At 30.9% G+C, this 14,001-nt stretch overlaps 1 protein-coding gene across 1 annotated transcript; it reads right to left on the bottom strand.

Annotated features, from left to right (window-relative positions):
• Positions 1-8,402: 8,402 nt before the first annotated feature.
• Positions 8,403-14,001, bottom strand: LOC126880545 (probable small nuclear ribonucleoprotein Sm D1). Its single transcript, XM_050644472.1, has 2 exons — positions 13,872-14,001; positions 8,403-13,784 (listed from the first exon to the last, which is right to left on the bottom strand). Exons 1-2 carry the CDS (start codon positions 13,883-13,885, stop codon positions 13,433-13,435), a joined length of 366 nt encoding a protein of 121 aa, XP_050500429.1. The 5' UTR covers positions 13,886-14,001; the 3' UTR covers positions 8,403-13,432.

Here is a 14,001-nt window from a genome sequence, read left to right as displayed (position 1 = left end):
AAATCCATGGGTTTAGGTCATGTGAATAATATAACAGAAACACAATATTGCCAATAATTGGTGAATCATGTCATACATATGTGCAAATAATGATGTAAGGAACCTTATCTAACCAACATATGCTCCAATACCAATTAATATGTTACTATTAATATGGATTACAAAAGCACAATTATTTTATACAAAATGTATGTTTATCATTCACAAAAAAATTTCTTTACTACATATACATATATATATTTTATGTGCAAACTTTAGCACCTCTGTGTTGTGTTAGTAATGAACAAAAAATAAAAGCTAAATAAAATATGATTAAATTAAAATTTGCTCAAATAAAAATGTAGATAAGACATTGTTTAAAATTTATCTAAATTTCGGTTTATCTAATATAAGCTGATTTATTAGGAATTAACCTACACTGTCCTGCTAAAATCTATTCAGAATAATAAACTGAGGACAGACTACCCTGGAAATTTTCAATAGATCACACACATGCTGCCATCTATTGTAGACTGTGTCAACTTCACAGATTCTTGTGCCAAATGCAAACTAGATATTATAAAAAATAGAAAACAAACTGTTATGTCAGAATTATAAAGGCACTTCATTACTTTGTTCGGTATACAAAATACTCACTAACATTCTTAATCGAAGATTTCAACCTCTCATGGAAAAAATCATCAGGGAATATCAAGCAGGGTTTAGACAAAATAGCTCTACCATCGACCAACTATTTACAGTTAAACAAATACTAGCCAAAGCATGGGAATATGACATAGACGTTTAAAATATTTTTGTAGATTTTAAGCAAGTCTATGATTCAACAGATAGAACAATACTAAGTACCTAATATATTTCAAGAATTTGGCATACTTACCATCAAAATCAATAAGACTAGTGCAAATGGCAATGACAGAAACAGAGGCACATGTATTAGACTAGGAACCGCTATAGATGAAATTTCTTAATCATTTTAGGCACGACGGGACCCTATAAGTTAAATAGTAGAACCTAAAAGAAAACGTTTGAGCACTGTGCCGTCACTTTTCAGTGGCACATGCGTCGACAGTGGCGCATCAAACTTTCCACTTATGGACGGGATACATAAATTTAAAAATACCCTCCCTTATTACCAGAATTTAATTTTTTCATTTTTTTAAGTTCTATGTGATTAAGACATAAGATTCATCGTAATTTTAACCCACCACCCCCTTCTCCCTACCCCCACCATCAAAAACTTTATTTTTCGATTTTATTTTTTTTTTGTGGGATGCAATCAATTTTAAAATTTCAAAAAATTCACAAGCATAGCTGAGGATTTTATAAAACATGCCTATTTTTTAGACCCATAGGCAGAGTGTTTTTCTGATTTTTAAATATTCTAAACGACTCACTTACTTCAAGTTACATATAACCTATAAAAACAAAATTGATTTGATATATTATGAAGTCTATAAAATAGGGAAAATCCCCCAAAACCCCCCAAAAAACAGTTTTTAGGATTTTTGAAGGTGGGGAGCCTTACAGAAAAATCTGAAAAAAATTAAAAATATAGTGTTTGATAAAACACACAAAATTAAGAAAAAATTGAACCTGTAGCTATTCCTCAAAAACAGTTATACGCTTTTTTGAAAAAAAAATTTTTTTTTAATTTTTTGAGGTTATGTACACTCTGCCTATGGGTCTAAAAAATAGGCATGTTTTATAAAATCCTCAGCTATGCTTGTGAATTTTTTGAAATTTTAAAATTGATTGCATCCCACCAAAAAAAATAAAAACGAAAAATGAAGTTTTTGATGGTGGGGGTAGGGGGAAGGGGGGTGGTGGGTTAAAATTACGCTGAATTTTATGTGTTAATCACATAGAACTTAAAAAAATAAAAAAAAATTAATTCTGTTAGTAAGGGAGGGTAACTTTTAATTTATTTATCCCGTCCAGAAGTGGAAAGTTTGATGCGCCACTGTCGACGCATGTGCCACTGAAAAGTGACGGCACAGTGTTCAAACGTTTTCTTTTAGGTTCTACTATTTAAGTTATAGGGTCCCATCGTGCCTAAAATGATTAAGAAATTTCACCTATAGCGGCTCTTAGTCTATATGTATTCAAGGACAGATCACTGATGCTTTTATGAAAACGCAAGGACTGAAAAACAAGGCAACAGACTGGCTCCAAAGCTTTTTAATCTTATTCTTAAGTTGAAATAGAGTGCAGAAATTGTAGGGCTAGCAAAAAATTCAAATAAAACAAAACTACTCAAGAACACTTTATAGACGATACTACTAAACACATAAATAGATTCACTTACTGAGGAATGGACCTGGTCGCAAATAATAGAAAAAGAACGAGAAATAAATAGAAGGCTTATGCTGACAAATAAAGCCTATTTCGCAATGGGCCACATATTCAAATCACAAGTCAAAACAAAACTCCAGGTATACAAAACAATAAACTGTAAGTTATGAGTGTGAAACACAGGTTATACCTATATTATAACACAGAAATCTGCCAATGCATTAGACATGGTCAAAAGAAAAATATTATGGAGGATACTGGGCTCAATAAGTGAAAATAACAACTGGCGAATTAGATATAATAACGAAATATATGAACAATATAACGAACCAACACTGACACAATACACTAGACTGGAGAGATTACGGTGGGCAGGGCACATGGTGTACATGCATGAGAACAGAATCCCCAGAAAATTGCTAATTGTCAGAATGCAAGGAAAAAGACCTGTTGGAAGACCAAAAAAGAGATGGAGGAAGAGAGAAAAAGAGAAGAGGAAGACGAAGTAGGTGAGGATGCCAAAAACCTCCCTAAAACACGTTCATGGAGACGAACAGCAGTAAATCGAGATAATTGGAAAAGCTTGTTGAAAGAGGCCAAGGCACAGTTTGGGCTGTAGTGCCACTAAATGGGGTGAATTATGTCATGCATATGCAAATAATGATCATAATATGAACCTTATCTAACCCATATATTCTTCGATATTAATCATGTTTTTGCTATTGATATGGATTAAAAGTACAATTATTTTATACAAAATTGTTTATTATACTTATCATTTAAGAAAAAATTTCTGGGTAATCATAATCAACAAAAATTAAAAGGTAAATAAAATTTACTGAAAAAAATTCGGTGAAATAAGAATGTAGATAAAACATTGATTAAAAAGTATCTAAATTTTGGTGTATCTAATATAAGCTGATTTCTTAGGGAAATAGCATATTTAGGCTACAATGCCCTGCTAAAATCTATCCAGAATAATTAACTAACCCAGGACAGATTACCCTGGGAATTTTCAATAGATCATACAAATGCTGCCATCTATTGTAAACTGTATCAACTCTACTGATTCTTGTGCCAAATGCAAACTAGATATTATAAAAATAAATCAAACTTATATCCCTGGCAGGATTAAGATCTAATACTAAATTAACTACCTATTTACAAAAATAATTCTCATTAAAAATACTATCTTACCTTGAAGGGATGTCCGTGCAATTTTGAAAAGGGCCTTCCGCATTTTCAGGCAATTTTCTTCGCAAATTTCACTGGATTCAGTTTGTTCCTAAACGTTTACCTAATCTAAACGAATTACTCAATAAATTACGACCAAAAATTAAAAGAAACAGCATTTTTTTAAATTTTACAATACTTAACCTAAAATATTTGACATTTGAAAAAAATCTTTATTTCTATTAGTAAAAACTATCTAAAAATCGACAGATGAAACGTAAAAGAGGCCCAAAGTCGTAAATTCAAAAATAATACATGCTAATTAAAAATATCAGGTAATAAAAATGAAAAAGTAAATATCCTGACAATTAAGTGTCAAACGTAATTAAATAGGTTTGATAACTTGAACGCGCCTCACTACCTAAAAACTCACTCACATTATTTTACACACGTTACAAGTCAATAGGTCCTTTGCGATTTGCAACACAATAACATTTATTTGTTTTTATTAAAACCTCGTAATTTGCCCGATATTCGCCATGTTTACGCTAGAATTTCAGCTAAACGCACCAGTTGAAGTGACGCATGCTCAGAAGAAGAAAATTTGCAAACCGTTTCTGTGTTGTCGTTTATATAGGCTGGGAGCTCGAGACAAAATGGGATCAGATAATCGGGATGACATTTTTAGTCCACATTAGGGCTTTTCATTCACAGTCATTTGTTTCGAGCTTCTGTCATATGTCGTATAATCCGTGCATATTAATATTATACACAGATTATACAACATATGACAGAAGCTCGAAACAAATGACAATCGATGAAAAGCCCAAAAAGGATCGACCCGTAAATCGCACCTGTCATCAACACGCCTAACTTTACACGCAACTTTGATAAGAGAATTATAAAAAAAAATATGCATTGAAATGCAGATCCCGTAATTTTTTGAGCATTATAAAGTGAGTACAATTTTTGTATACAAGACCAGTAAAGGAGCAGATAATTGTGATGATCAATTTAGAAGAGATGAATAATTATCATATTTTCATTTTATAATGGTTTTGTAATCTGAAGCCTGAGCTGCTCACTTGCTCTGATATACAGGGTGGTTCATTAAAATTGGAAATGTTTTAAGGTTTTAACTACAGATTCTTGAGCTCAAAATATTAGGATTTAGCCCAAATCACTGAATAAAATGTGGCTCTTTACTGACAGGGTGTTTTATTTAAAAATTGGAAAACTATTTGTAGGTATGTACCCAGTACTTTAAAACCGTTTGACATATCCTAGTCATACTTGGCAGTACACTATTAGTCGAGGAAATGAAGCATTTTGGCTCGCAATTTTTTCGTCCAGCATGGATTTACTTGAAATTTTCACAGAAGGTAGGGAATAGTCCAAGGATCATTTTTATATCATGCCGCTGTACGCTAAAACCTTGGGGGTGATTTCCACCCCATCTCGGGGGTGGGAATTTTTTATTACTTTTTAACCATGTAAATCGATGTAAAATGTAATTTAAAAAAAAATGTTTTTTACATTTTCTTCGTAAAACTCTTATTTTTCGAGTTATTCGCACTTAAAAGTAACAGTTTTTCGATGAAAAAATCGACTTTTTTAGAGGGTTTTTGAGAATACCTCGAAAAATATGCATTTAATCAAAAAAACTGTAAACATCAAAATTGTATCTTTTAGTAACACAAACCAAATTATTTTTCTGTAATATCTTTAAGACCAATACAAACCGAGATACGGCATGTTAAAAGTTAGCTTTTTTCGTCAAATGCATAATTTGAAATATTTAAAGTAAAATAACGGAAAAACTTTGCATTTTTCGAGGAAAACTTAAATAATATTTTTTCAAGTCTACAGTTATTCCTTTTAAAAATAACAATTAAAAGTTTCTAGCCTGAAAATTAAGCGACTTATGGTCAAAAAAAGGTCGGTAGCTGCTTTTCTCTATGAAAAAATTAGTGAAAACAACCCCCTAACTACCCTCCAAATTAAAAATTGGTCCTCACTTTTCTGTAATTCATTTTATATTTGTATTATCAATATACCCAAGAAGTTTGACCTATTTAAAAGCGCTAATTTTAGAAAAATTGGAGTTTAAAGAAAAATTAATTTTTTGGAATTTCCCATTTTTTACCTTTTACTTCAAAATATCTCTGAAAATACTGGAGATACGAAAAAAATGATGGACTACTAAATTGATTTTCATTATAGTGAACAGTTAGCGAGATATAGCTATTTAAAACCACTATTCACGAGCAAACACCCCCTTATTCGAGCCCTTTAAACACACCCTAATTAAAAACTAAGGGATCTTACGGAATTTAGTTTACACAGTCTTATAACTCTTCAAAACTCCTACAAAGTCATTTTTGAAAAAACTTTTTATCGCCAAAAAAAAGGAGCTATGTTTATAAAACGATTTTTTTTTCGAAAAATTCGGATAGTTCGCTTATGGGTAATTTGCAGTGTATGTATAATACCACAGAAAAGGTTCGTTTACGGGAAGATGACTTAAAAACTATTTGTATTTGTACATATTTATAAATTCGTATTTTTGTGTAAATAAATGTTTTTGTAATTCTTTAATTCTACTTTTGTTTCTTTATAATATATTAAAATATCTACTTGTAAAAACTGTAATGTTATTAAGGGTGGTTTTTAAGGGTTGAAATATTATGATATTATATCCTAAAGTATAAAACAATCATTATTTAACCAATCAAAACCAAATATTACCCATATTAAAGTTTACGATGTTTTTATATAATTTTTGACAATAAGGGGTAGTTTACACCCCTAAAAATAATCAACGCTCTTAAGCATAATATAGAATATGAAGTACAGAGTGAGATGATCCTAATCCCAAATTTTTATGTAAATCGATGCAAGCCGAAATTATTCTTTTATGATAAGTAAATATTTTATATATAGCTCCAACAAGGGTGGTTTTAAGGGTTGAAATATTATGATCTTAAAGCATAAAACAATCATTATGTAACTAATAAGAACCAAATGTTGACAATATTAAAGTTTAAAATGGTATTTTATATTTCTTTACAATTAGGGGTAGTTTTCACCTTAAAAAACCAAAAGCGTACAACGGCTCAATATAGAAAATGAACTAGAGGGTGTAATGAGATTAATCCAAAATTTTTGTACAAATCGATGCTGGACGAAAAAATTGCGAGGTTTTGCCATTTTTTCGGCTTTATTTCCTCGACTATATGGCTGTACTGTACACCCTACTACCAGAGGCGTACGACGTGGGAAGTTATTGGTTAACGCTTCCCAAATTCTACGCCACTGGCGGAATTGCTATTTTAGTGCATTTTTCGATTCTCCAATACTTTATAAGTAAATAATATACCTTTCAATCGTAACGATAATGATTAGTTGTTGAAATATCTGAAGTTATAAATGAAAAGCAAAGTTATTTTGATTAATGTATTATATTCCCTTCGTTTTTAACTTCAAATATCTCTAAAACTAATGACTTTATCGTTACGAATAACGAGTATAGTATTTAGGTACATACAAAATATTAGAGAATCTAAAAATTATTATAAAATATCAGTTCCTACGCCTCTGGTAGTAGCCAGAAACGATTATTTAACATAATAATCAGAGGTTTGTTCCAACCTGTCACATTACCGTTCTTGAATGGTTAAGCGCATCCGCAATAGCGTATAATTATGCGCAGTAACACATTTTTCGTTACTGCGCATACTCGTAACCATTCAAGAACGGTAATGTGACGGGTTGGAACAAACCTGTAGTAAGGTGTACCGTACCTACACTTTCAAGTCATGTATGAAAAAGGCTGTATGACACTATGCATTTTCTTGTATCATTTCTAATATCGTTTCTGATATGTCAAAAAAATGTATAGTGTCATACACAGATACAAGAAACGATATCAGAAACGATACAAGAATTTGTGTCAGGCACAGATTCTTGTACAATAACTGCGCCAATTTCTGGGCAAAGAGCAAAAACGTAAAACCTGCTGGTAAAACTTCTAAATCTCATAATGGCAGCTGAAAATGAGATCATATGATTTATGTCTTGATAAATTTATTTGTGTTTTGTAGGTATTATTTATAAATATTTTATTGATACTTAATATACCGTTTGGTATGGACTACTGTTCTACTAATAACCATATATTTAGAATAACTTTGGGTTTCATATTGCATAATTTTTTTATAGAGGAAAATACAATAGTTCCAATTTGGATCAAACTGAAGATAATTATAATGCAAATATTTTAGCACAAATATCAAAACAAAATAAAAAACACAAATAATCAACAGTCAACGTAAAAATTCTAGTTATTATAACATTAAAATATTTGTTTTTAAAAGTTTATAAATTTTATAAAATCCTTAAAATCAGCTGTACACGCAGTACTACCATACCAATGTAAGGTGAGAGGGTGACAAACAAAATTTCGACCAATCACGTGCCGAATTTCATACAGTTTTCGATACAAGAACTTGCATAGTGTCATACAGGGCACAAATGTACATACAAGAAATGATACAAGAAAATGTATACAAGAAACGATATCAGAAACGATATTAGAAATGATACAAGAAAATGCATAGTGTCATACAGCCTTTATTAAGGATATCTCTAATAGTTTTAAAGTAGCGCGTACAAAAAGTTCTTACAAGTTTTAAATAAAAATAAATTATGTATTTAAAAAAAAATAATACTTTCTGGACATTCAGACAGTTGCTCGAAATTACATAGTGTAGTTTAGTTTACCTCCAAGGTCCAGAAATGTATTTAATGGCTATTTTTTTAGTTTTTCCCACAATCCTTTTTAATTATTTTAATATTCTTTTTCTGTGATATAGCTGGTTTAAAATAACACTAAAAATGTCGTAGAAGGATAATAACTATAAGATGAACAAAATACATGCACTTCAAAATGGTTTTATTCTCATTCCATATCCAAGTACAATGTTTTGATATATTTTTCATACAAACTTAATTACATCCTGACTATTATTCTTTACATCAAACTATTAATATTTTCCAAATATGTAACATAACTATCCACATATCTGAACTAATTATTTCATAGAACACACAAAAAATAAACAGATTATCGTTTGACAAATGGCATTCTGCCATATCAAGATCCACAATAAATCTAGACAAAAACTGTTAACACCTTCAATGCAATAACTGACACATTTCCCATACAACTTTTCTGCCTCAATTTGTCTTTGATATTTTTTACTGATGTAGATGTCATATTACTATCTTAGACCCGTTTGCCATTATACTAATTTCAGTACTGATTTCAGTACTAAAAATATTGGTTAGTTGCGCGAGTCGATTTAGTATGAAAAAGTCAGTTTGTGCCAAGTTTGTGTTTGCAACTATCCGAATTGTAATCAGCATATAGGCATGCGCTCTACCTACTAAATTTACATGAGCTTTACTCAAGGTTCATAGATAGGAGCTTTACTAATTGAGATTGCAAGTTGCAAGCCATTAACTTATTAACAATAAAAGATGGGAAGAAGTATTTTTGCAAAACTGGCAAACTTGGCTTTTATTTCTGCTATTAGAGATATATCCACACCTAGTTTGGCTAATTCTGCCTTTATTTCTTCCAAAACTTTAATTCGTGCGTTCCTATTCTATAGAGAGGGTGCTTTGGCACATACAAACATTGATCATTGATTCGATTTGTAAAACTCTATTAATGTTTCAATCTGCCTTTTTCTCCACATGTTGAAAGTTGAAATCACTATTATTATTATGTACCTATAAAAAAACAAAAGTACCTAATATACAATACAACCTCACTTTTTAATATTGTGTCAATTTCAGTACAAGAAATTAGACCCGTTTGCCATTATACTAATTTCAGTACTGATTTCAGTACTAAAAATATTGGTTAGTTGCGCGAGTCGATTTAGTATGAAAAATGTCAGTTTGTGTTTGCAACTATCCGAATTATAATCAGCATGTAGGCATGCGCTCTACTAATTTTATATTGATAATATTGATGTTGAAGAAGTATTTTAAACCTTTCTAATCCTATTTTTGAGTATGTAAACAAAATAAAGAGCTAAAGAGGCAAATAATGAATGCGAACAATAACAGGAAGCGAAAGCTGAAATTATGTGCAGCAGTTGTAATTACAATGATCCTAGCAATTAAGAAAAAAAAACGATACACTTCTATTATGTATAAACAAAACCAAAGTAATATACAATATATCCTCACTTTTTAATATTGTGTCAATTTTAGTACAAGAAATTAGAACATGTTTTAATTTTTAGTACTAAATCGGCGCGCGCATCTAATTTGTAGATACAATATTTTTAGTACTAATTTCAGTACTAAATTTAGCATAGTGGCAAGCGGACCTTTACGAATATTTATTTTAACATGTCGCACCTCCGCTCAAACAGTGTCATAAGTCAAAAAAACAAAGTATCGAGAAAACAATGTTTAAAATTTGAGTTAGAACTTATTCGGGTTTAATTCAAAAACCGTTAAAATTAGTATAATAACTTATTTGGTCAGTTACAAATGTTTTTGAAGCTCTACAAAATAGTGTATTAATTCTGCTAAAATTATTTAAAAAAAAAAGAATGTGTGTGCACTTCCTACGCACGTAAAACACAATACCTCTATATTTTCTAATATATTTTGCTAAGTTTGTACCTATTTTTCCTTAAAATATCAATAAAAATACAAAACCAACTTGTACAATTATTTTGATATGCACATTCCTTCCAATGAATATCTTAGTAAAAGCAGAGAACAACGACCACATGTGGTCGTTGTTCTCTGGTAAAAGTAAGATTTGAATTAAATTGAAGCTTGGCAGTTTTCTCGATTTGCCAAAATTTTAATTTTTGGACAAGTGTTGTTTTTCAAATAAATGCTTCAATTGGAACTTCAGAAAGCCCAAGAAAACCTCGGAACAGTAAACTTCTTGTGGATACCTTCCCACATTGGTATCAAAGGAAATGAATTAGCAGATGTAAGTGAACAAGCAGATCTCAAGTTTCAGACTGGTCATAGTAGGTAGGTATACACACTCACACCTATTCTCAGGCAGCAAAGCTCTAATTCAAAGTTGTGATTTAGTAGACAGTATAGAGACCATTTCCTAATTGACTGCCCTAAATATACCATTGGATGGCATCCTGAATAGCTTGCAAACAGTACTTGGAAATAATTCTGACTACAGAAAACTAATAGGTTATCTATCTTTATAAAAATTTAAACTTGTAAGTATTTTACATTTTATTGGGTTAGCCACAATTTTCGTTTGAAATTCAATTTATTTGACGTTTTGCTTTCCCCTTCAGAAATCGTTATCAAATAATAAATTAAACAAATTTTGTTTTTGTTGCTTGATTAAAATTCTTCTAACAATTTAATTTTATCGGACTCATTCATATTGACACATAGGTATATATTTTAAAGTAGATGACTTTAAAATGATATTTCCAATATTTATGAGTTGCATTCCTGGGACAACTATATTGGAAGATAGTTCATTTGATTACATGAAACCAACATTAACTTAAGGGGATGGGTACGTAGTTTCTGCTCCAATGCTATTTAAACGGAATTAATTATTTTCGAATCCTGAGAAAACTTAAGTATTTTTGAAAAATTTAAAAGGAGAATGAAAGATTACGTTATTATCAAGGGCCGAAAGTCCATGAGAAATTCTATAATGTTTATTTTAATAAGTTACAGGGGTGAAAAACTAAGAGAAAATTGAGTGTGATTTTTAATTTCTAATATCTCATTCAAAATAAACTTTTTATTTATTCTAAGGAACTTTCGGCCCTCGATAAAAAATTTAGTCTTTCATTCTGCGTTTAAGTTTTTCAAAAATATTTATTGGTTTTTTCAGGATTCGAAAAAAATGAACACAATGTCCGTGGTAATATTTTCCAAATCTATCTTTGTCATAAAACGCACTCAGTCGAATAGAATATTGTCAGTCAGACAGTGAAAATTTGAAATATTTGACATGGCATCGGGAATATTTTGAGTTGTTGATTAAATAATATTGATAGTGTATTTGATACATAATTGATTTAAAACGTGAACTTAATAAAAAGTTGTTTACTGTTTATTATTTATGGAAGATCCAAGCAGAGAATACACCAAGATTTATTTAGTGATCCAAGTATTTTGTTGTTAAAGATGTTCAAAATTGTAAACGTTTCATAGTAACAATATATTATTAAAAAATCACTTTATCATTTTTCCTCTTTTCTCGATTGATTATTAGTTTTTGTTGTACAGTAAATAAATTATTACAATCACTGAATACATAGTTTATTACAATCACTGAATACATAGTTAGTGAAACAATCATCGTATTAATTAACTGAATTAATACTTATTAAGGCAATTAATTATACAAGTAACAGTTATCCAAGAACATTCAAAAGCCGTCTTTAAAGTTAATGATGACATTGTCAAGTAAAGTTTACATATCCATACCAGTGAGAATTTTACTACACGTAATTTGCCGTGTAAAGACAGAAAAAGTAGGGATAGCCGTAAAATATTTGCGAATTATGTACCGATGGCCTTAAGAATATCTGTCAAAAAAAAAACATAGCATGTGACTTGTCTTTAAAAGAAGCATAATCATAGCATTCAATGATGATAGTAAAAGTCTCGTGTTAGTGATTCCATAGTAAATCACAAGGAAAAAAACCAGGATAAAAACATCATGAAATGTCAAATAAATTGAATTTCAAACTTAAATTGTGGCTTATTTCTAAATAAAATAGTGAATTGTATGAGATGCCACAAGAAAATGGCTTCAGAACAATATGTAAGTACTGATAATCACATTTAAGTATACTGAAATCGTTAACTCTCTAATATCTTTCACAAAGATGCAACTTTTTGTTTTAAATAAAAAAAAATCTGCACTTAAAATACAGTAGAACCCCGATTATCTGTGTGCAGATTATCCGGGCTGCGGATTATCCGTGCTATGACTTTCTATTACTCAAATTGCATTTTTGAGGTTTTATCAAAGTAGCGTCACCGTAAATCACTCGATTTATACCCTATACACCAAGAACGAGACTCATAATGAAAGATTTATTTTTCTGTTACCTTTTTATGGTAGGTACATATGCATGTATATACGTACATATGTATAATATATGAGAAATAAATGTTTGGATTATCCGTGCATTTCAATTATCCGTGCCAACGTCCGACCCCGAAGAGCATGGATAATCGGGGTTCTACTGTAGTGTAATAATGAAAAACAAAAATGAGACAGTCAAACATTGATAAGGAAGAGTGCCAGTACAATTGTTTTACAAAATATTGATGTTACTGGGTAAATAAACATAAAAAAAATTATTTATACCAAAACAAATATGCCTCTCTTGCATTACACCGTCCACTGAATGCACAAAAGTCTACAACTAACACTTTTTGTCACTGTTTTTGTTGTATTTTATCAATATTAAAGCTAAAACGAAAAAAAAAATGGTTGGTTGAAACAAAAAAAAAATCTAATTTTATGATTAACCCATTTGCTGCTGATAACATGCCAGCGTGTGATATGGTTGCTTCAGTGAGGTGCCATTCACGTGCCAACGAGTTATATGGTAACTTCAGTAAGGTGCCATTCAACAGAATGGCTCATATCTGAGTTACATCCTCTTCAACAGGCAGCGAATGGGTTAACACTGATCTTTTCTACTGTAAACTAATGTGCATTTAGTTTAGTGCTAACATGTACAAATAACCAAGTCCCTATGATTTTATACAAATAAACGCGGCATTCTAACACTCGGAATTTTAGATTATGGATATTTAAATTATTTCACTAAGTCTGTTATGGTAGTTTTGTAGGATGAATTATTAAAATAGGTCAAAAGTTCTTATAAAAATAAAAAATATCTCAAAATGTTTCATTAGACTCTTATCTACGTCCTCTGCCTCTACCTCTTCCTCGGGGACCACCCCTACCACGGCCTCTACCTCTACCCCTTGCAGCTCCTCGTGCAGTTTCCTTCTTCTTTGCCTTTGCTTTAGGTGTGTCGTCGATCAAGAGGGTTTCGAGGGGTAAACTGTCGGGAAGTATGTAATACCTGACATTATTTCCTCTAACAGTTAAAGTGTCTAATGTAACGGCAGTGCGGTTTTTTACTGTAAGTTTTACTGCTTTGAGATGCGTATTCATTGCTACGTCTACACCTGTAATGGTACCGTGGATTTGAGTGCCGTTTTTCAGCTCCATGGTTACAGTTTCATGACTGAGCTTCATAAGAAACCTAAAAATATAGAAGTAAGTACCGGGCAAAGCTGTAATTAAACATAAACGACAGAAAGTTTAAAGCTACGTGGAAAATTAGACTAACCTTACGAGTTTCATTTTTTCTAATTTATAAAAACGTCCTAATGAATTTAAAAGTAGAACGTTGTAGCGGCGTAATTTTACTTCCAAACATAACCTAATCGACGCATTCTTCTTTTACTTTTACTTCTTCT

Source organism: Diabrotica virgifera, chromosome 2 (assembly GCF_917563875.1).
Source record: "Diabrotica virgifera virgifera chromosome 2, PGI_DIABVI_V3a".
Lineage (NCBI taxonomy): Eukaryota > Metazoa > Arthropoda > Insecta > Coleoptera > Chrysomelidae > Diabrotica > Diabrotica virgifera.
This window is presented reverse-complemented; position numbering and strand designations above follow the sequence as displayed.